A 23117-nucleotide genomic window follows, 5' to 3' on the forward strand; every position below is an offset into this window, starting at 1 on the left:
TGTGCAGCAAGCAAACACTTGTCTTCTCCCAACATGAGGAGACTGGAAAGATTAGTAGGAGTCATTGTGAATACAGACTTTGCAAACTATGCAAGCCAAAGTTTTACTTATTGAAAAAGATATAATCATGAAATTATTGAGCTGAGAAGACTATCCTTTCCAGACTAAATATTCCCAGATTTCATATAAACTTTTCCTCTAGGCTTGTTTTTTCCATAATTGTACTGTGGGAGTATTAGGAAAAGTGAGCATTCAGTACAATTTTGTTGAAGGAATTACATTGTTTTGTATGCCTGTAATGTGCTCATGAGTGGTCTTCAATTGCGTTTGGATTCTTTGCACATATATAGTGACATCCTTTGACATTGCGGAGCACAGGCTCCGGATGCGCAGGCTCAGCGGCCATGGCTCACAGGCCCAGCCGCTCCACGGCATGTGGGATCTTCCCAGACCGGGGCACGAGTCTGTGTCCCCTGCGTCGGCAGGCGGACTCTCAACCACTGCGCCACCAGGGAAGCCCTGTCTTGACTCTTTATAACCTCTCCCACATCGCTTCTGGGTTTACCTTGCTTGATTGATAGTAAAAATTATGCAGTAAGCAGAGACTTGAAAAGTGCTTGTCCGTTGGGATTTGCCCTCCAGCTCTCCTGAGGACACCATTTAAAGAAGTTTAGGCTACCTGTTGAAGGATATGACCACAAGTAGCAGAGGCTAGCTTTCCAAGCTGAGACTCCCCCCCCCACCCTTTAGATATCCAGCTTTAATCAAACCAGATAACTAAGCATATATCAAATATATATCAAATCAAGACATTTATATGAAAGGATGGACTTAGAGGATTTTGGAACTGGTGAATCCAAAATCCGTAGAGTAGGCTGGCAGGCTAGAAACTCTTCAGCAGGACCTGATAATGCAGTCATGAGGTAGAGTTTCTTCTCAGGGAAACTTCAATTTTGCTTTTAAGGTGATTCAACTGATTGGATGAGTTCCATCCACATTATGGAGTATAATCTCCTTTACGTAAAATCATCAGGCTATAGGTGTTAACCACATCTACAAAATACCTTCAGGGGGCTTCCCTGGTGGCGCAGTGGTTGAGAGTCCGCCTGCCGATGCAGGGTCCACAGGTTCATGCCCTGGTCCGGGAGGATCCCACATGCTGTGGAGCGGCTAGGCCCGTGAGCCATGGCCGCTGAGCCTGCGCATCCGGAGCCTGTGCTCCACAACAGGAGAGGCCACAACAGTGAGAGGCCCGCGTACAGCAAAAAAAAAAAAAAAACCTTCACAACACCTAGATTAGTGTTTGAATACTACTATAGCCTAGGCAAGTTGATACATAAAACTAACCATAATGGTGGTAGTCATGAACAGTAAACATTTTGCGACGCCATTGGCTCAGTGAAGATTAGCACCCCATTGATAAATCTGCTTGGTTCTGCTTAAACACCTCACCCATACCAAGTTTATAAAAGGCCAAGAAAATAGAATTTTAAAACATTACCCCAGGGAGCTTAATAATGAGAGAAAAGGAGAGAGCTAGTTTTAGTGCTTGCTCATGAGCTCAGTTGTGGACTCATCTGAAGTTCTGCCCCAAAAAGCCACTTGTGGGAGTAGAGCTTGGAGGTAGGGGTGGTGGTTGCAAAGGGACCCAGCAAAGAAAAGCTGGATACCACCAGTTTCCAAGGAGGAAGTAGACATAAAGGGAATTTCAGGTGACAGTCCCTAATGATGTGGGGTTTGTCCCCAAAGAACCCTCAAACACCTATAAGAGATTCATCTTGAATATAGTGGTCAAGTAAGCTCTTTTGCTTTCCTTCCTTTCTTCTCTCTCCATTCTGCTCTAACACTATAGTGCTCAGAAATTATGTTTAACAAGAATGTAGGTAAAGAAAGAGAAGAATAAACTGTATCCTCATTCCATAACAACACGCTTCTCCTACGCAGTGATCCCAAGCCTAGAGCAGAGGACAGTGCCCAAAAGTTAAATCAAGTTCAGGGTCTTGATTATTATCTTGGAGTTGAGTATTTCAATTACTGAATGAATTTGCTTTGCATCTTAAAGTGACTGCATAACTTTTTATTACTTAATTGTATTTAGAAATCATGAGATCAGTCCAAGTTTCTTTAAGTAACATTTTATAACCTTGTGTTCTTTAAGCCTTTAAATTCAACCTACAAATCTTATTCTGTTTATAAAGTAACATACCCCTTTTCAACGTATAACAAATAAATAATGATTGAAAGGACTGAATACCCTTAATCAGCTACATTTAAAACCTAATTAAGTTGCTTGAATTTAAAACTGCATTTATAGTTTTAGTATATTCATTTTTATTTGAGGACTTCAGATGCCTAACTTAACAAGCAAGACTTTATCAAACAACTTTTATAAAGCTAGTAAACTAAACTTAAAGCCGTAGCAACTCCCAAGGTCTTATAAAAATTTCAGTATTTATTTGTAAACTTGTCTAAATTCTTAATATTTTTCAACTAAAAGTCTTAAATCCAAAAATAGCATGGTCAATAATTTAATATTATGTATGTTATATATATTATTATATAACGTTGTATTTAAAATTACAGTTTTGAAGCTAATATATCAGAATGTCGAGTGTATGTTTATTACTCTTTTTTTTTCCTTTTATTTCTTTTTCTTCTCTGATTGCCGTGCCTAGGACTTCCAAAACTATGTTGAATAACAGTGGCAAGAATGGACATCCTTGTCTTGTTTCTGATCTTAGAGGAAATGCTTTCAGTTTTTCACCATCGAGAATAATGTTTGCTGTGGGTTTGTCATATATGGCCTTTATTATGTTGAAGTAGGTTCCCTCTATGCCCACTTTCTGGAGAGTATTTATCATAAATTGGTGTTGAATTTTGTCAAAAACTTTTTCTGCATCTATTGAGATGATCATACGGTTTTTCTTCTTCAGTTTGTTAATATGGTGTATCACATTGATTGATTTACATATATTGAAGAATCCTTGCATCTCTGGGATAAATCCCACTTGATCATGGTGTATGATCCTTTTAATGTGTTGTTAGATTCTGTTTGCTAGTATTTTGTTGAGGATTTTTGCATCTATATTCATCAGTGATACTGGTCTGTAATTTTCTTTTTTTGTAGTATCTTTTTTCTGGTTTTGGTATCAGGGTGATGGTGGCCTCATAGAATGAGTTTGGGAGTTTTCCTTCCTCTGCAATTTTTGGAAGAGTTTGAGAAGGATGGATGTTAGCTCTTCTCTAAATGTTTGATAGAATTCACCTGTGAAGCCATCTGGTCCTGGACTTTTGTTTGTTGGAAGATTTTTAATCACAGTTTCCATTTCATTACTTGTGATTGGTCTGTTCATATTTTCTATTTCTTCCTGGTTCAGTCTTGGAAGGTTATACCTTTCTAAGAATTTGTCTGTTTCTTCCAGGTTGTCCATTTTATTGGCATGGAGTTGCTTGTAGTAATCTCTTAGGATGCTTTGTATTTCTGCAATGTCTGTTGTAACTTCTCCTTTTTCATTTCTAATTTTATTGATTTGAGTCCTTTCCCTCTTTTTCTTGATGAGTCTGGCTAATGGTTTATCAGTTTTGTTTATCTTCTCAAAAAACCAGCTTTTAGTTTTATTGATCTTTGCCATTGTTTTCTTTGTTTCTATTTCATTGATTTCTGCTCTGGTCTTTATGATTTCTTTCCTTCTACTAACTTTGGGTTTTGTTTGTTCTTCTTTCTCTAGCTCCTTTAGGTGTAAGGTTAGATTGTTTATTTGAGATTTTTCTTGTTCCTTGAGGTAGGCTTGTATAGCTATAAACTTCCCTCTTATAACTGCTTTTGTTGCATCCCATAGATTTTGGATCGTCGTGTTTTCATTGTCATTTGTCTCTAGGTATTTTTTGATTTCCTCTTTGATTTCTTCAGTGATCATTTCATTATTAAGTAGTGTATTGTTTAGCCTCCATGTGTTTGTGTTTTTTACGTTTTCTTCCCTGTTTCATTTCTAATCTCATAGAGTTGTGGTCAGAAAAGATGCTTGGTATGATTTCAATTTTCTTAAATTTACTGAGGCTTGATTTGTGACCCAAGATGTGATCTATCCTGGAGAATGTTCCATGCGCACTTGAGAAGAAAGTGTAATCTGCTGTTTTGGGATGGAATGTCCTATAAATATTAAATCTGTCTGGTCTATTGTGTCATTTAAAGCTTGTGTTTCCTTATTTATTTTCATTTTGGATGATCTGTCCATTGGTGTAAGTGAGGTGTTAAAGTCCCCCACTATTACTGTGTTACTGTCGATTTCCTCTTTTATAGCTGTTAGCACTTGCCTTATGTATTGAGGTGCTCCTATGTTGGGTGCATATATATTTCTAGTTGTTAAATGTTCTTCTTGGATTGATCCCTTGATCATTACGTAGTGTCCTTCCTTGTCTCTTGTAACATTCTTTATTTTAAAGTCTATTTTATCTGATATGAGTATTGCTACTCCAGCTTTCTTTGGATTTCCATTAGCATGGAATATCTTTTTCCATCCCCTCACTTTCATTCTGTATGAGTCCCTATGTCTGAAATGGGTCTCTTGTAGACAGCATGTATATGGGTCTTGTTTTTGTATCTATTCAGCAAACCTGTGTCTTTTGGTTGGAGCATTTACTCCATTCACATTTAAGGTAATTATCGATATGTATGTTCCTATTACCATTTTCTTAATTTTGAGGGGTTTGTTTTTGTAGGTCCTTTTCTTCTCTTGTGTTTTCCACTTAGAGAAGTTCCTTTAGCATTTGTTGTAGAGCTGGTTTGGTGGTGCTGAATTCTCTTAGGTTTTGCTTGTCTGTAAAGCTTTTGATTTCCCCATCGAATCTGAATGGGATCCTTGCTGGGTAGAGTAATCTTGGTTGTAGGTACTCCCCTTTCATCACTTTAAGTATATCATGCCACTCCCTTCTGGCTTGTCAAGTTTCTGCTGAGAAATCATCTGTTAACCTTAATGGGAGTTCCCTTGTATGTTATTTATCATTTTTCCCTTGGTGCTTTCAATAATTTTTCTTTGTCTTTAATTTTTGCCAGTTTGATTACTATGTGTCTTGGTGTGTTTCTCCTTGTGTTTATCCTGTTTGGGACTCTCTGCGCTTCCTGGACTTGGGTGGCTATTTCCTTTCCCATGTTAGGGAAGTCTTCTGCTATAATCTCTTCAAATATTTTCTCAGGTCCCTTCTCTCTCTCTTCTCCTTCTGGGACCCCTATAATGAGAATGTTGTTGCGTTTAATGTCCCAGAGGTCTCTTAGGCTGTCTTCATTTCTTTTCATTCCTTTTTCTTTATTCTGTTCTGCAGCAGTGAATTCCACCATTCTGTCTTCCAGGTCACTTATCCGTTCTTCTGCCTCAGTTATTCTGCTTTTGATTCCTTCTAGTGCATTTTTCACTTCAGTTATTGTATTGTTCATCTCTGTTTGTTTGTTCTTTATTTCTTCTAGACCTTTGTGAAACATTTCTTGCATCTTCTCAATCTTTGCTTCCATTCTTTTTCCGAGGTCCTGGATCCTCTTCACTATCATTATTCTGAATTCTTTTTCCGGAAGGTTGCCTATCTCCTTTTCATTTAGTTGTTTTTCTGGGGTTTTATCTTGTTCATTCATCTGGTACATAGCCCTCTGCCTTTTCATCTTGTCTGTCTCTCTGTGAATGTGGTTTTTGTTCCACAGGCTGCAGGATTGTAGTTCTTCTTGCTTCTGCTGTCTGCCCTATGTAAATACTCTTAAACATTATAAGTACTCTAAAAATCAAATATATCTTATTCCCAAATATAATTTCAAAGTATTAAAACCATAGTTTTAATTTACTTATTTTTCCTCTATTAATTTTAAAGTTTCTTTTTGTGAGAACATTTAACCAAACAGTAGTTTGTCACCCCAACCTGAGAGGTTTCTGACCCCATACACAAGACTTGATTTTCACTACCCGATGGTGGATATCCTGACTTGTTTTGTTTTTCTGAATTACAATTACACTCACACAGTTTAAAGGGAAAATAGTTCTTTATGCTGTGTTTAAACACATCACGTGTTCTGTCAGTTATATCCTCTTGGGACTGTCATTCAGGAATGTGCTGACCTATCTCATTGTTGCCTGGGTAGTAGACCTGCTTGCATGGCTATAGTTCTGTGTAGCATCCCTTATCTCCTGATTTCCCTATCTTTATGTTTCTTAGTATACTTCCTCATGTTATTGGGGTATCTCTTCTATTAGTTTCCTGAGAAGAAAAACATTAGAGGTACATTTTTGAGACCTTGAATGTTTTAAAGTATTTTTATTCTACTTTCTACTTGGCAAATTTGGGTTTATTAATATAGAATTTTAAGGTGGAAATTATTATCCATCAGAAATTTGAAGCATTATTCCCTTTTTGTTTTCTGAATTTCACCCCCCCACCCCCCCACCCCCGCCAGCTTCTAACGTTGTTGGTAAAAAAAAAAGTGATTTATTTGGATTCGTAACCTTTGGTATGGAACCTGCATTATTTCTTTCTGGAAGCTTTTAGTACCCTCTCTTTGTTTCCAGTGTTGTAAAATTTTATAAGATTCTGTTTTCAATTGGTAGAAGATAGCTGGAGGGTCTAAAACTATACTAAGAAGGGTATCGAGGGTTACTCTTCATTGCAGTGCACGGGCTTCTCATTGTGGTGGCTTCTCTTGTGGATCATGGACTCTAGGCATGCCGGCTTCAGTATTTGCAGCACAAGGGCTCAGTAGTTGTGGCACATAGGCTTAGTTGCTCCGTGGCATGTGGGATCTTCCCAGAACAGGGATCAAACCCATGTCCCCTGCATTGGCAGGCAGATTCTTAGCCACTGCCCCACCTGGGAGGTCCATCTGTTCCTAGCCCTACTTCCTGAGATCCTTGGCATCAGTTTTTGAGATGATGCCGGCAGGAGTGCAGAAAACTTTTTAGCTTTTCCCCCTTCAGGTAAGGATTCACTTTCTTGATCTCTATTGAGTCACTTATTAAACATTTTACCTTTCCAGCTTCCAAAATGTGCTGTGGTTTCCTCTCCAATTGTCTTTATCCTTGTGAATTTATAGCCTTCCTTTTTTAAAAAAATATTGACTGTCATTTTACTGTGGTTGAGAAGTTGAGCCAGATCTCTCCAATCTTTAAACACACACCATCAACTTTTTTCTGATAATGTGTACAAGACCATACCATTTAGAGATGCTAAATTTCTTCTGGATTCAAGATAAACTCTTAGGTAATTTTTCTGTTAATTGATAACCAGACTTCTTCAAAAGGAACAGCTAATTTCCTTTCTGATTTGTTGGTTTCAGTTTAACATTTCTTTTAAAAGTCTAATGTATTCTGAAATTTTTCTGTCTCATTCTAAAGAAACTTCAATACCTTCCCATAGGTGTTTATGTGTATATATATATATATATATATATATATATATATATATATATATATATATACTTATACAGCTCGTATCTTGTTTAAGGTCTCTACCTTATTCTTCTCTGATCTGACAAGAATTCCTGCAGATATATCTCTGGTTCCAGATCTTCTGGCTCTGTGAGTGATATATTAATTTCCTATTGGTCCTATAACAAATTAACACAAATGTAGTAGCTTAAAATAGCAAATTTATTATTTTACAGTTCTGGAAGTCAGAAGTCCAAAATGGATCTCACTAGACTAAAATTGAGATGTCAGTAGGGCTGTGGTCCTTTTAGAAGCTCTAATGAAGAATGTATTTCTTTGTCTTTTCCAGCTTCTAGAGGCTGCTGTCAATCCTTAGCTTGTGGCCCACAGGCAGCCATCATATCACTCTGACCTCTGCTTTTTCAAGTCTCCTGCTTCCCTCATTCATTTGTGAGGTCTCTTATCATTGAATTGGCCCACCCAAGAAAATCTAGGATAATTTCCTTATCTCAAAATCCTCAATTTAATCACACCTATAAAGTTTCTTTTGCTCTGTAAGGTAACATATTCACAGGTTCAGATGATTTACATATTTGGGGGACCATTATTCTTCCCTCCACAAGTGATAACACTAAAGTGATACTAATGACACTACTCAAGCTAGAAAAGTATCTCATCAGCTTGTTTTTTTAGAGTATACCTTCAAACCTTATTTTTATAGTAGGGTTGATTCACCAGTATCCTCCAGTTCATATAGTTCTTTTTACTCTATAAACATACCCTCACTGAATCTTTTCTAAAGCAATGACTTAGTTATGAATTGTCATGTATGAAGACCTGTCTCTAGATTAAAAGCTTTTGTTGCAATGGGAAGAAGAAAAACCATAGTTTATATCTGTTTCATAAACTACTCCTATGCCCTAGGGGCCAAGCAGATAAGATAAGTCCATCAAATAACTCAATCCAGTAAAAGATAAAGGAACAGTAGTTAAACTGGCTAGTATACAGTTAGCATAAAGGCATGCAAGACAAATATTTTTAAAAGGCTTTTGATCAAGCTGAACAGGGCTTCAGGCTACAAGTTTGGACTCCTGATTTAGGTAATAGTTGATCTTTATAGTCATAAGGTACTTAAACAGCTTTATTTACATTTCAGAAAACCCCTGATCAGTGTCTTTTTAAGTATGTATTTGTTTTCCCACAAGGATTCATTTAGATACTGCTGGAGCACATCATGCCAGGTTTTTTTTTAGATATCTTATATATATTTGTTTCCCAGGTGACCTGACCTGTGACAGTTGATAAGGAGTTCACTATCTAGTTAGCTAAAGAGATAGGTTTAAAGATTGAGTGATGTGATAAAAGGCTGTATTAGAGGTATGAAAACACATATGAAAGAGCAATTAATTCTGTCTTAGGTTAGGAATATGGAGAGGTGGTCAGCTAATACTCCTTAAGTGGGTGGAATTTGAACTGAGCTTTAAAGAATTAATTCTCTGTGAGAATTAGCATTCTATCTTTATTTTGCTTATTCTTCTATTAAAACTATACTTATTAGAGAAAAAAATGTTGCTTATTTCATTTTATCTTCATGATTTTCCCTTCCAGATTTTGTCCACAAGTGCTTGTGGAAAAGATGGCTGATATTAACCTAAAAGAAGTAACCTTAATAATAGGTGTAGTTGCTGCTTGCTATTGGAACAGCCTCTTTTGTGGTTTTGTTTTTGATGATGTGTCAGCAATACTGGATAATAAAGACCTGCATCCATCTACACCTTTAAAAACTTTATTTCAGAATGATTTCTGGGGAACCCCTATGTCTGAAGTAAGTATATATTACTTATATGTATCTCAGATTTTAAATTATTCCGGTAGTTTAGTATTCCTAATTTTTTAATCAACATTGCATTGCCATCATCATAGTAATTATGGATTTTTTTCCTCAAAAATTTTGTACGAGACATGTTTGTAATAAATTAGATAGGAAGTTGAAAATGTGATCATATTTTTTATAGTACTTGATTCTTTCCTTGGTTGTGTACCTTGGCTTAATCTCTTTAAAAATAATATATGTGTATAAAAACCAAATGTGTTAGAACAGTAGGCGTAACACAAATCTAACTGAATTTATTTCTCTTTTTTCTCTCTTATGAGTCAGGCAGAAGAGATGACTGCTTGTGGTATTTAACCATTTAAAAATATATGTAACTTCAATATAAATAGATTAGACTTTAAGGGTAAAAATGCTAAGTATACATATTGCCTACTTTTCTGCAGAAAAAATGATTTATTAAAAATTTTAATTTGTTCCATATCTCCTACCTAATATTTAATTTGATTTTATATTGAGAACCCAAAAGTTTAGTTCATGTTTATGGAGATATTTTTACTTTGCCAGTAACTTTATTTTGAAGGTCACTGGATTAAATCTTTGTTAGCTTGGGATCATATAGATAGATTCTAATTTTAGTTCTATCATGTAAAAGCTGCGTGAAATAGGTGGGAACACAGCTTTTAGATGACTGAGGCATTTTCCTGATCTATAAAAGAATAATACCTTGAGGATTAATTAATCTGTCTGTAGTACATAGCACATAGTTGTTATGTGCTAACAACTTAACATAACATATAAACATAACATAACATATAACACTTTTTGTCATTTGTCATTCTTGGCCCCTTTCTGCATTCTCCAAATCTGGAAGCTTCTCAAGGAGGGGTATGGAATCTTTCATTCCTCTCGTCACAAACAAATATTTTTTCTTATTAAATAAGCAGATTATTTATTTTCCTGCAACCTTTCCTATTCTCACCGAATTCTAGCCTTTAGAAGAAATAAGTCTTTTGATAACAAGGGGAAAATATGGTACTATTATAACATATATTCTAGATAATTTATTCCCCTCTACCCATACCCTTTATCCCCAGAGACTCTTAGAAGTATGTCCATTCCCCCAATTTATGCTAATATCTATTTTGATTTTAATCATGTCATTAGATTTTGACCTGAAAGGTTTGAAACCAAAAGGTTTCTACAACATTTTTCTGCTTTCTGTTACAAGTCATTTCAGTTCAATACATTGCCTTTAAAAACAATTTTGTATGCTTGGGGTGAAATTCGAAGGATGTACAGGAATTAGCCAAGCAGGAAAATGCATTCTAGGTAGATAGCACTCATGTTGTGTATAGTGAATACAGACAGAGTTATTACAATGCTTTTAATTTCAAAATGGGAACTGTTTGTTTCTTGTGCTTCCTAATGTTCCCTATTGGGGATGAGCAGGCTTAAGTCTATAGCTATATACCAGAGTTACAGCAAAATATGGTAAGAGGTAGGAGAGCAAAGAAGGTGAGTGTGGATGCCTTTATAAAAAATTACAAGAATAGGGCTTCCCTGGTGGCGCAGTGGTTGAGAATCTGCCTGCTAATGCAGGGGACACAGCTTCGAGCCCTGGTCTGGGAGGATCCCACATGCTGCAGAGCAACTAGGCCTGTGAGCCACAACTACTGAGCCTGCGCGTCTGGAGCCTGTGCTCTGCAACAAGAGAGGCTGCAATAGTGATAGGCCCGCACACCGTGATGAAGAGTGGCCCCTGCTTGCCACAACTAGAGAAAGCCCTCGCACAGAAACGAAGACCCAACACAGCCAAAATTAATTAATTAATTAATAAACTCCTACCCCCAACATCTTAAAGAAAAATTACAAAAAATAAATAGGATAATATTTTATATCTTTTTAACTTGTGTGTTTTATTCTTAAATCTGGTTTGATTTTGTCTTAGAGTAAAAATATTTCTTGTTAAATATAACTTTTAGTTTATAAAGAAATTCAGTACCTCACATAGAATTTGATTTATTGCCAATAGAGACTGCAATAACAACGGTATCTATTCTCTAAGAAAGTTTTTGCTCTTGTATTACTCTCTGTGTAGTATGTTTGGTTTAATATATTCAGGTTTATACATTATGGAGGTGTCGTTTCAAAAGACAACTAGACAGTACCTTTTTGAGTCATCATTGTTTAAACTGCACTGGGTAAGCATTCTGTTCTTATGTTTTCTTTTGAAGATCTAGCCAGCAGTTACATGAATGCTTGTATTGGTAATAGTTTGGGTAGCTGGTTTTGGAGAGAAATCCTATGCTACAACTTGATTAATATCACTATTGTCCTACTTTTTTAAATTTGTGTATTGAAGAGGAATTAGTAGTTAGGTCTTCTTTTACTGTTAATTCTTTGACTACTATATATCAGAGATGAAATTGCCTTGTTTTTGTACAAAGGAAATAGGAAAACACAAAAAAAACCAACATAGAGCTATCTTTTATGTTTGTATTATTCTTGGGGCATTTCATTATTTTACTGTTATTTCTCAGCCAAATGTAGTAAAAGCAGTGATTAGTTCATGTACCCAGAAGGACCGAGATACTTTAATAATCAATGATTGATGATTCTTTTTTCCTTTTAGGAGAGAAGCCACAAGTCTTACCGTCCCTTAACAGTATTGACGTTTCGCTTAAATTATTTGTTTAGTGAACTGAAACCTATGTCATATCATCTCCTAAATATGATTTTTCATGCTGTGGTTAGTGTGATATTTCTTAAAGTCTGCAAACTCTTTCTGGATAACCGGAGTAGTGTGATTGCTTCTTTACTTTTTGCAGTGCACCCAATACACACAGAAGCAGTAAGTAAAACTATAAATTGATGTTTTTTGCATTATTCCTATACGTGTCTATAATGGTATATATTTTTAAGGAAAAAAAAAAATTAACCATGACTTTAATCCAAGTATTTGAAGACTCCTATTGGTACAGTGTCTTAACTTATTAGTGTAGAGTCTAACTTTCCTACTATGTAAAATTTTTTAAAACAAATTTTGAAACAAACATTTATTCAAGAACATAAGAGGTAATCACTCAACTTTAGTGATGTAAAATATAAATGAATACAGTAATTTTCTTTGCTAATTTTTATATGAATAAAGATTTTAAATATTTGTCAACTTGGCATTTTTTTTGTTTCAAAGGACAGAAAATAATAAGAGAAACTTATGTAAGGGATGAAAATTTATCAAAATACATGCAGACATGGACAGATATGGTAACAGATGATGCTCAGTAATTCCTTATTGTCTATTGCCATGTGTTTAAAAATTGTGAGCTGTCTCTACTATTGCCAATATGCTCATCACCAGCACATTCACAAACTATAACTGTATTTTTCTTGGTAATCTTGAGACTCCAGAATTGCCTCTCAGCAGAGCAAAGAGGACTCTATTCAGTTGCTTTGTTACAAGCTTTCAATTTTAAACAAGAGTCTGTATGCTTAAACTCTGCCAGGGTATGTGTGTCTGTGTCTGTGTCTGTGTCTGTGTCTGTGTCTGTGTCTGTGTCTGTGTCTGTGTGTGTGTGTGTGTGTGTGTGTGTGTGTGTGTGTATGTGTTGGAGGGGAGTTGTGCGTCTCTCCCAGTATCTTGAAACTTTTGGTGTCTAGCTGAACATTTTTCTATACAGCTACAAAAATAATAGGTTGCTTTAAGTTTTATAGTGAGTTCAGAATACTTTAAAGGGATTTGGGGGCTTTATATTTAAATTTTTTGAATTTAAAAGGATGTTTTAAAGTTTATTGTCTTTTTAAATTTTAGTTTGCAGGTTTATTTGTGAGCTATCATGTATTGAGTTTAGTATATTTTTGTATTTTAAGAACACTTGTATTTTAAGAAAACATGTAAGAACTACATCTAGATAGTGTACTATAATTGTGTAAGATGTTACCATTAGAGGAAGCTGGGCAAAGGGTAAACAGGACTTCTCTATACTATTTTTGCGACTTCCTCTGAGTCTATAATTACTCCAGAATAATAAAAGAACTGTTACAGTCACTGATAAATTTACTTTTATAGAAGACATACAAATTCACCACATGAGGGCACTCAAAGAATGCTTAAAAAACAGAAATGTGCACTTGAAAAGTTATGGCAGTTTAATTTCTAATTCAACTGCTGTTGCAATTATAGTTAAATTTTCAAGATGCTTTTTATTAATATGAACCCCTCTCCTTCCCTTTCTAGGTAACAGGTGTTGTAGGAAGAGCAGAACTTTTGTCATCTATCTTTTTTCTAGCTGCATTTTTGTCATATACCAAATCAAAAGGACCAGATAATTCCATAGGTAAATGTCTAACATTTAACTTTTTACTTTAGCTATAAAACTCGATCAAGTAATTTCTGTTTACTTCAAGTGGTTCTTATAAAACATATGCCATTTTTGGTATTTATCTTTATATATCATGCTATTGTACTTTAGCATCTATGGACATAAGAAAAGTATGTGACATTGTCAATATTAAAAATTACTGTTTGTAGTTTATATTTTATCATGACTAACAGTTTCTATTTGATCTAATTTTTAAAAATTTCCCTAGAATATAAGAGTTTTAGGATCATTCTTAGTTCCATTTGCTGTTACCTGTAAATGATGAAGTACCAATACTCCAGTTGTCTTTATATAGGTAACACATGTGAAGGCTATGAATTGTATTGTTTAGGCAAAGTTAAAAGCCTGTTAGAGTATAACTTTTATTATGTGTTGATCATAGTTCAGCTATTTAATGAGTCCCCTCCATGTAGCCCACCCTGGAAAATGCTTTGTATACATTAACCCATTAGTACTAATGATGTCAGAAAACAAATTCCAGGCAATAAAATGATTTATTAAGAGTGTGGGCCCAATGTGCATGAAAGGGCACATACTGTGAAGCGCATTATGACCTTAACCTGTACTTGGTTAATCTTAAAATTTAATGCTGAGTTTTTTATCTGTGTTGTTGGAGAATTTTCTCACTATAAACCCAAGGCACTGATGATAAGGAGCTTAATTTTGTATGTATGAAAACAAAGTTTCAAGAGAGAAGCAATTTAGTTAAACAGCTTCTTAGATTTGTAATATGAGTAGGTTTCCCTCTTGATGCTATATGCACAATGCCTTCTTAAAACAGTTTTGAGTTCAGTATAACATAGTGGTTCAAAGCATGGACTCTGGAGTCTGGTTTCACATTTCAGGTCCACCATTTAGTAGCTCCATTTACTATGTTGGTCAGATTACATAACCTCTCTGTGCTTTAGTTTCTTTATAAAATGTAGATAATAATAGTCCCTACCTGTTGAGAAGGATTAGTTGAGTTAAGCATGTTAAGGGATTTAAAGCAGTACTTGGCTCATAGGAAGTGGTGTCCCTATTTTTCCTGTTGCCTGTAATGCAGTGAGAGGTAGTTCAGTAGCTAATATAGAATTGCAAACTAATATCATCTTTAAATACCATCCTAAGCAAAACATGAATGATAAACTTAGAAAATACTGTGAACTTCAAGACCATGATCAGGCTCCTGCCTATCTCTCTAAACATGTCTCCTGCATTTTTGCCCTAGTCACTTCACTATAGCCAAGCAGACCTTCTTGCTACTCTTAAACAAGTGAAGCACTGGCCTTTATACTTGTTGTACCCTCTTTCTTGAATTTTCTTCTTTTAGATCTTCACATAGTTGTTTCATTTATATTCTTTACATCATCAGGCCTCAGCTCAACGGTCTCCCTCTTAGAGAAGTTCTTCATTCTAACTAAAATATCCTTTCATTTTATTATATTTTTGATCCTTAATAATTTTACTTGGTCCTTTTTAATGATTTCATATTCTTTATAACTCCAGTATCTTTCCTTTAGAATTACTTATTTTAAATTCTTAGTCTTTTCAGTTAATTCTTAATTAGTCATGTATGTTGTTATATTTGTGCTCTCTCTTTTATAACTGTGGTACCCTTCAGGTATCTACTTATTTTGGCTTGTGAGCTCAGGCCACATGTTCTCTGAAAGTTATCAACCACTGTGAGAAAGTGATAAAGAGAAAGACCAGCGCCACTCTGTCCATCTGGTGACTCATTAAAATCCAGGGTGGAGATCTCCAGGTTCCCCAGGGCCACTGTTGATCACTATTGTTACCATTCTACCAACTACCTGCTCTAGTCTCTTAAAGAGAATCAGCGTTAAGAACAGGCCAGTCTACCACCCCCCTGCATTTAGATGGAAGGTCTGTGGGTGGAAGAGACTGCTGAAGAGTGGTTGGTCATTTTGTACCTTTAAAAAAAATCTTACTCCTTATCCCAGCAGGGCTTCGGAAGTATTCTCATTTAATCCCTGGAACACCCACAACCTACGGTAGCTGCAGATTTCTACAGTAAAGGCGCAAATAATGATTTACCCAGGGCAGTCAGGATTGGCTAGGAAAAACGTTTAAAAAAAATCTTCTCACTCTCTGCTTTAGATGTAGTCCCTCGAAACACCCATGCAAACATACATGATGTTTAAGATAACCTTCAATGCCCAGGAATTTCTCTCTTTTTTTGTTTTTAATATCTTAGAAGCCATATTTTCCTCTCACTTAATCTTTCTAGGCTTGATTTTGGGGAAAGGGGCTAACAGATCAACAGGTCATGCTAGTTTACCACTTGACCAAAACAAAAACCAAATCATGTTGCTTTCTATCCCTTTAACCTACATTTCTCATAAAACTCATTTTTAATCTAAAAATACATAATTTTTTAACCCATTTATTGTTCTCTTACAATAGGATATAACCTTCATTAGAGTAGGTAACTTTCTCTCACTTTCTTATCTCCATTTCCTAGATGGTTCCTGGTATACAGTGAGTGTTCAGTATATATTTGTTGAGGAAATGATTAGGTGAATGAATATAATATATTTTAAATTCTAATTGAAAACATACTGAAACTTGCTCAGGACCTCTCTCTGTCCTCTTTTCCGCTATGGTATTTTGTACGCCACATTTCATTATTTCACTCCTGAGACCACAGTTTTGTCATCATCTTTGTATTCTCCATTCTATCTAAGGTATTTGTCCTATGCAAAGATTTTCAATTTGTAATTATTTAATCACTTCAAATTCTGGGTTATTCATGTCCCATACCCTTTTCACAAGCATCATTCATCTTAGGCCCTTTGCACTTGATTTTTCATTACTTTAGGTTTCTGCTCAAATGTCATCAGTAGCACCACTCATCTTCCCCCCTCCGTTTTATTTCCCTTCACTTTCTGCTTTTCTCTATAATACTTAGGTCACCATTTGACAAAAAATATTTATTTATTGTTATCTCTCTCCCCTACAAATGCAGTAAATACTTAAAATAACTATTTAAATACATGATTACTGAAGGTGTGTACCTTTACACATGTAAAGTCAGCTTGGAAACATATTTTGAAATTGGAATAGATTTTGATGATTGAAATTGATTCTACACTTATACATGTATTTTTTTTTTCAGTGTCAACTTATTTAGCAGGGGTACTTGTTTTGGACAAAATCACACATGGTAACTTTAGCCACAGAGACCTGATTATAAAAATCAAAGTGTATATGTTCATAAAGTAATTTAGTCACCAAAGAACTGAAGTGACTGGTTTCAGCAAAACGTTTGCCTTTATTAGAACTATTAGTTGCTTACATTGAATCCAGCATCTTGGAAGGCAGCTGTTTGATTTCTCTTCCTTGGAGTGAAAATACAAATTAGTGAGAAGCTCTGAATTTAGTATCAGAAGAACCAAGTTAAAGTCATGGTCTCCTTATTGTGCATGACTCTTTTTAAACCTTCAAAATTCTTTCCTCATCTTAAAAATGAGTATGATTGCACCTGCCCTCATATCCCATAAGGTGATCGAAATGCAATGAAATATGCTAAACTGGTTATATAAACTGTTTAATATACCTATTTTCAAGGCCATTGTTTCCCACTAGTTTTTAATCTGTGCATACCCATTCAGGCATACCATTCTGTATCATCTGTATCATTCATTTGCCAAGCTTATTCCCTCCTCTATTCCTTTATTCATACATACCCCTTTCCCAATTCTTTCATGTCCTGTATATCCTTCAAGGTCCAACTTAGGTTCAACTTGTTTTGTAAATAATCATCTACTAATTTCTTTGCTCTGTGAATTTCTTGGTGACTTTAGCAGGATAGTTCAACCCTTGATATAATCTGTTACATTAATATTGATGGTTTAGGCCTAACTAGAATATGAGATACTTTTTTGAGGAAGGAATACTATTATATCAATACTTAGTATTTCCAATAGTGTTCTCATTGTTTTTTTTTCAGTTGTTTTTCCTTTCGGTAATGTTACTCTATAGAGTATTTTAAAATTGAAAATGATTTCAAAAACAGATGTTTCTATATGAAGCCCAGTGACAAAAGAAAAATGTATTAGATTCATGAATTCTGTTCTTTTTTATACCTGGATTTAAGTCAGTTATTTGAGTTTACTTTGATTAATGTCCTTAATAAAAACTGAGGTTACACAAAGTACCATATATTTCTTAAACTGGAAAAGAATTAGAAATCATATTTGCCAATAAGAAAACTAAAGCTCAGAAAAGTTGCCCAGAATCACAAAGCAAGTTAGTAGTAGATCCAGATTTACTCTCACAATTCATGGTTCTTTAATCAAATTACTACTGAGTAGTAGACATTTACTTAAAATTGATGAAGTAGGTTTTCCACTTAAATAGAACTTGTGAATATTCTGTTACAAATTTTTTAAAGAATAGTATTGATTTAAATGCTTATTGCTAACATGTTTTAGTTTTTATAGTCTTTTTTTTAGTAAGAATGGTACTGTAGTTTGCCCAGTATTTTTCACTTTCAAGTTTTTTTTTAATTACTCACAGATATAATAAAGTATATAGGTACCTCTATGATAATTTCAGGTATTTATCTTCATTTCAAATTGATAGTTCATTAATTACCACACTCAACCCTGTAAGTTTCTCTTCTCCAGATTGGCCACTCTACCTTTGTTTTTAAATGTTAGCATTTGGTTAGATAATTTTCCTGTCCACAAAAATTTTTTAGTTCAAATTATATATCTTGATTTTTTTAATATATAAAGCAAAAATTACAGCATTTCAATATGTTTTAAAATATAAAGTATGTCAGTGGAAAATAACAAATGTGAATATAGAATCACAAGTAAAGTTTTTCAGTAATGTCTAATAGTTATCTAACTTAAAATATCCTTTTATGGTATTATAAAATTGTTTTGTGTGTTTTTATATTTTTCTGTTCTTAAATTGCAGTGTGGACTCCTATCGCGTTGACAGTGTTTTTAGTGGCTGTTGCAACACTGTGTAAAGAGCAGGGAATAACAGTTGTGGGAATTTGCTGTGTGTATGAAGTATTTATTGCCCAGGGGGTAAGGAGAAATCTAAATTTCCTTGTTGCTATCTTTTATCCTATTTGAATCAGATTATAATAAACTTATTTTCTAAATGTATTATTATATAAATTGGTCTGTTTACCAATTATGATTACTAAAAATTTGCAAGAAACAAGCATGTTTTGCCTTCATACCCACTGAAAATTTCTTAACATTTTATATTATACCTTCAGTTTTTTAAGGAAGTTTCAATAATGAAACCATTAAGCAACTTGGGAAAGCACACAGTAATACTGTACAGTATAATTAATTATTGGATAAGATTATTGGGCTCAGTTTTATTCATTATCAGCTCCACCATTTGCTCCATGTTGGTTTTATAATTTTGGTCAATTTTTATTTAATCTTGCATTTAGAAAGTATGATAATTGTTGAAAAATTACAGTAAAGTGCTATTTGTTACTTAAACATTTTTTTTCTTTTCTAGTATACTTTGCCATTATTATGTACTACTGCTGGACAGTTTCTTCGCGGAAAGGGTAGTATTCCATTTTCTATGCTGCAGACACTAATAAAACTCATTGTTTTGATGTTCAGTACACTATTACTTGTTGTGATTAGAGTCCAGGTTATTCAATCCCAACTTCCAGTATTCACCAGGTATGATATTCTGGTTCTTTTGTTTTCTTCCATCTTTTTTTTTTTTAACTTTGCATTTTAAGTGATTGTAAATGTTCCAGAAAGTCTTTGATTTACATTGAGGTTTTTTAACAGCTTTATTGAGGTATAATTAATACTTTTTTAAAACCTGCATATATATAAAATGTACAAATTAATAGGTTTTGACATACATGTACACTCATGAAAACATCACAGTCAAGATAATGACCCCCCAAAATTGGTTAAGTCTTCTATAGCCTTAGTGAGTTTTGTCTACTTGTTTTATTAATTATTGAGAGAAGGATGTTGAAATCGCTGACTATAGCTGTAGATTTGTCTATTTTGCCTTGCAGTTTTATCAGTTTTTGCTTCATGTTCTTTAAAGCTCTATTATAAAGTGTATCAGTGTTTAGGATTGTGATGTCCTCTTAATGAATTGATCCCTTTATCATTATTAAATGAGCTTCATCTCCAGTAGTAGTCTTTACTAAGACATTCATTTTGCCTTATATTAATGTAACCACTCCAACTATCTTTTGTTCGTGTTACATGGTTTATCTTTTACTTTTTAAATCTATCTATATCTTTATTATTTAAAGTAGATTTCTTGTAGGCTGCATATAGTTGGGTCTTCCTTTTTTGTTTGGTCAGATAATCTGTCTTTTAAATGGGGGGGTTCAACTGTTGATAGTTCGTTGTAAATCTGCCATCTTGCTAATCGTTTTCTCTCTGTCTTGTCTGTTCTGTGTTCCCTTTTTTTCTCTCTCTCTTCTTTTGAATTGAGTATATTGTAATACTCTGTTCTTAGCTCCTTGTTGGCTTATTAGCTGTATATCTTTGCTGTGTATTTTTAGTGATTGCTTTAGGGTTTTTTGTTTATGTCCTTTGCTTATCACAGTTTATCTGAAAGGCATATTATAATTGCAAGTATATATAGTATAAATGTCAGCATATATAGTACAAATATATACAATAAATTTTTATGTAAATATATAAACTTATTATAAATAAGAACTTAGCCTTGGTGCTATTTGCATACATTTTTATTGAGTATACATTGTAAATCTGACAATACATTGTTAACTTTTGCTTTCAACAATTATCTTTGGAAGAGATTTAAATTTTAAATTCTTTTATGTTACCCCATAGAGTTACCATTTCTAGTGTTCTTCATTTCTTTGTTAGATCAAGATTTTCATCTGGCACCATTTTTCCTTGTGACTGAAGGACTTCCTTTGACATTTCTTGACATGTAGGACTGCTGGTGATGAATTCTTTAAGCTTTTGTATATTAAAAAATCTTTATTTTACCTTCATTTTTGAAAAATATTTCCTGTGAGTGTAGAATTCTACATCGACTGTTTTTCATTCACTAATATAAAAATGTTGCTCTGTATTCTCTGGCTTGTGTTATTTTAAATGGGAAATCTTATCCTTATCTTTATGCTTCTGCATGTAGTATCTTTTTTTTCTATGCCTGCTTTTAATAGTTTCTCTTTATCATTGTTTCTCTTCTTATATATTTTTTTAAATTGAGACATAATTGACATATAGCATTGTATTAATTTTAGGTGTACAATATAATGGTTTTATACACACACACACACACACAAATGATTATCATAATAAGCTTAGTTAACATCCATCATCACACATAATTACAAAAATTTTTTTTCCTTTTGATGAGAACTTCTGAGATCTACTTTCTTAGCAGCTTTCAAATATACAATACAGTCTTGTTAACTACAGTCATCATGCTGTACATTACATCCCCAGGACTTATTTATCTTATAACTGGAAGTTTGGGTGAAGATGGGCAAAAGGTACAAACTTTCAGTTAATGTTTCTTTTATCTTCTTGTTTCTTATGCTTAGGTTAATTGAGCTTTTTAGAATCTGTAGGTCTTACTTTATATAAATTTTGGAAATTACTTCTTGAAATATTTTTTACTTTGCTCTCCACTCTTCTTGTAGGACTCCAGTTACATGTATTTTAGGCTTCTTGAAGTCATACTGATGCTCTGTTTATTCCCCTTCCCTCCAAAGCTATTTTCCCCATTTTCATTTTGGATAGTTTCTTTTGTTGTATCTTCAAGTTTACTAATCTTTTTTCTGCATAGTCTAATCTGCCCTTAATTTTTTCTAGTTATTTTTCATCTCAGACATTGTTTTCATCTCTGTTTGAGTTCTTTTGGGGCCTTTTTTGCGTATTCCATGTTTCTGCATGTTCCAGTACTTTAATGTCTTTATCTACTAATTGTATCATTTGTTGGTCAATTTAGATTGTATAGTTTTTCTCCTCATGGATTGTATTTTTCTACTTCTTCACATGCCTGGTAGTTTTTTAATAGGTGCCATATGTGAACTTTACCTTAATGTATTCCTGTATTGTAGACCATTGTTCTGGGATGCATGTAAGTTATTTGAAAAATGTTTCATCTTCAAGTCTTGCTTTTAAGCTTTGTTTTGGGAGACCACAGTAGCATTTAGGATAGGGCTAATTTTGCTTCCTTGCTGACACAAGACCCTTCTGACCACTCTACCAATAGACTATGAATTATGAGGATTTCCACTCTGGCTGCTGAGGAACTATTCCCAGTTGTATTTGATATTTGTGAATGTTTATCTAATCCTTTCAGAAGGTATTTTCCTAACTGTATTAGTTTTCTTAGATATGATTTAACAAATTACCAGAAACAGAGTGGCTTAAAGCAGCAGGAATTTATTCTCTCACAGTGCTGGAGGCCAGAGTCCAAAATCAAGGTGTCAGGCATAGTTGGTTCCTTCTGAAGGCCCTGGGAAAGAATCTGTTCTGTGCCTCTTTCCTAGCTTCTGGTATTGACATTCCTTGGTATGTTGCTGCATCACTGTAATCTGCTCCATCTTTACCTGGCCTTCTTCCATGTTTGTTTCTCTGTATTTTCTCTTCTTTGTATAAGGACCTCAGTCATTGAATAGTGGGCCCATCCTCATCCAGTATGACCTCACCTTAACTGTAATTACATTGGCAAAGACCCTACTTCCAAATAAGGTCACATTCTGAGGTTATTGATAGACATGAACTTTGGGGAGACATGAATCAACCCACTACACTGTCCCCTAGGTATTTCCCCACATTATGTGTGCTGATCAGTTCTCATTAGTACTGGAAGCTGGAGAGAGATCCTCTACAGATCTGAGTTCTCTCTCAGCAGCTTTCTTCTCTCTGGTATTCTGCCCACTAATTCTAACCCCCTGGACTTCTAGGGCTCCCAGCTCTATCTTCTCAACTCAGAGATCCAAGTGGATTCCACTCAGGTTCTCTCTTGCTGCACAGACTAAAAACTCTATTGAGGTACTAATCTCTCCAGGTAGGGCTCCCCTCACTTGTTTTTTTTTCCTATCAGGTATTGTCCTTCTTTGCCTGATACTCAGTATATTAAAAGAAGTTTTAGGGCTTCCCTGGTGGCGCAGTGGTTGAGAGTCCGCCTGCCGATGCAGGGGACGCGGGTTCGTGCCCCAGTCCGGGAAGATCCCACATGCCACGGAGCGGCTGGGCCCATGAGCCATGGCCGCTGAGCCTGCGCATCCGGAGCCTGTGCTCCGCAACGGGAGAAGCCGCAACAGTGAGAGGCCCGCGTACCACAAAAAAAAAAAAGAAGTTTTATATATATTGTCTATTTTTTAGTTGTTTAAGGCTAGAAGCAAAAGTTTTACTGAATTTTAACAGTCTTCATATCGTTTTTTTCCCTGCTCTAAGATTAGCATTATTCCATTTCACCTTACCTATCTAAAGTTTAAGAGGAAACTTAGACTAGTTCCCTATTCAGTTTTAAGTGACAGACATTACATGC

The 23117-nt window shown here is 34.7% G+C and overlaps 1 protein-coding gene across 3 annotated transcripts in view; it reads left to right on the forward strand.

The window, feature by feature from the left end:
* Positions 1-23117, forward strand: part of TMTC3 (transmembrane O-mannosyltransferase targeting cadherins 3) — a 94367-nt gene that overhangs the window by 4819 nt on the left and 66431 nt on the right. For all 3 annotated transcript variants that reach the window (XM_049694267.1, XM_049694268.1, XM_049694269.1), the window contains exons 2-6: positions 9009-9225; positions 11867-12085; positions 13472-13571; positions 18546-18661; positions 19113-19285. In XM_049694267.1, the coding sequence (XP_049550224.1) occupies positions 9037-9225; positions 11867-12085; positions 13472-13571; positions 18546-18661; positions 19113-19285 (797 nt within the window). In that variant the 5' untranslated portion in view covers positions 9009-9036. The remainder of the gene's footprint in view (positions 1-9008; positions 9226-11866; positions 12086-13471; positions 13572-18545; positions 18662-19112; positions 19286-23117) is intronic.

This window comes from Orcinus orca, chromosome 11 (genome assembly GCF_937001465.1).
Source record: "Orcinus orca chromosome 11, mOrcOrc1.1, whole genome shotgun sequence".
Classification (NCBI taxonomy): Eukaryota; Metazoa; Chordata; class Mammalia; order Artiodactyla; family Delphinidae; genus Orcinus; species Orcinus orca.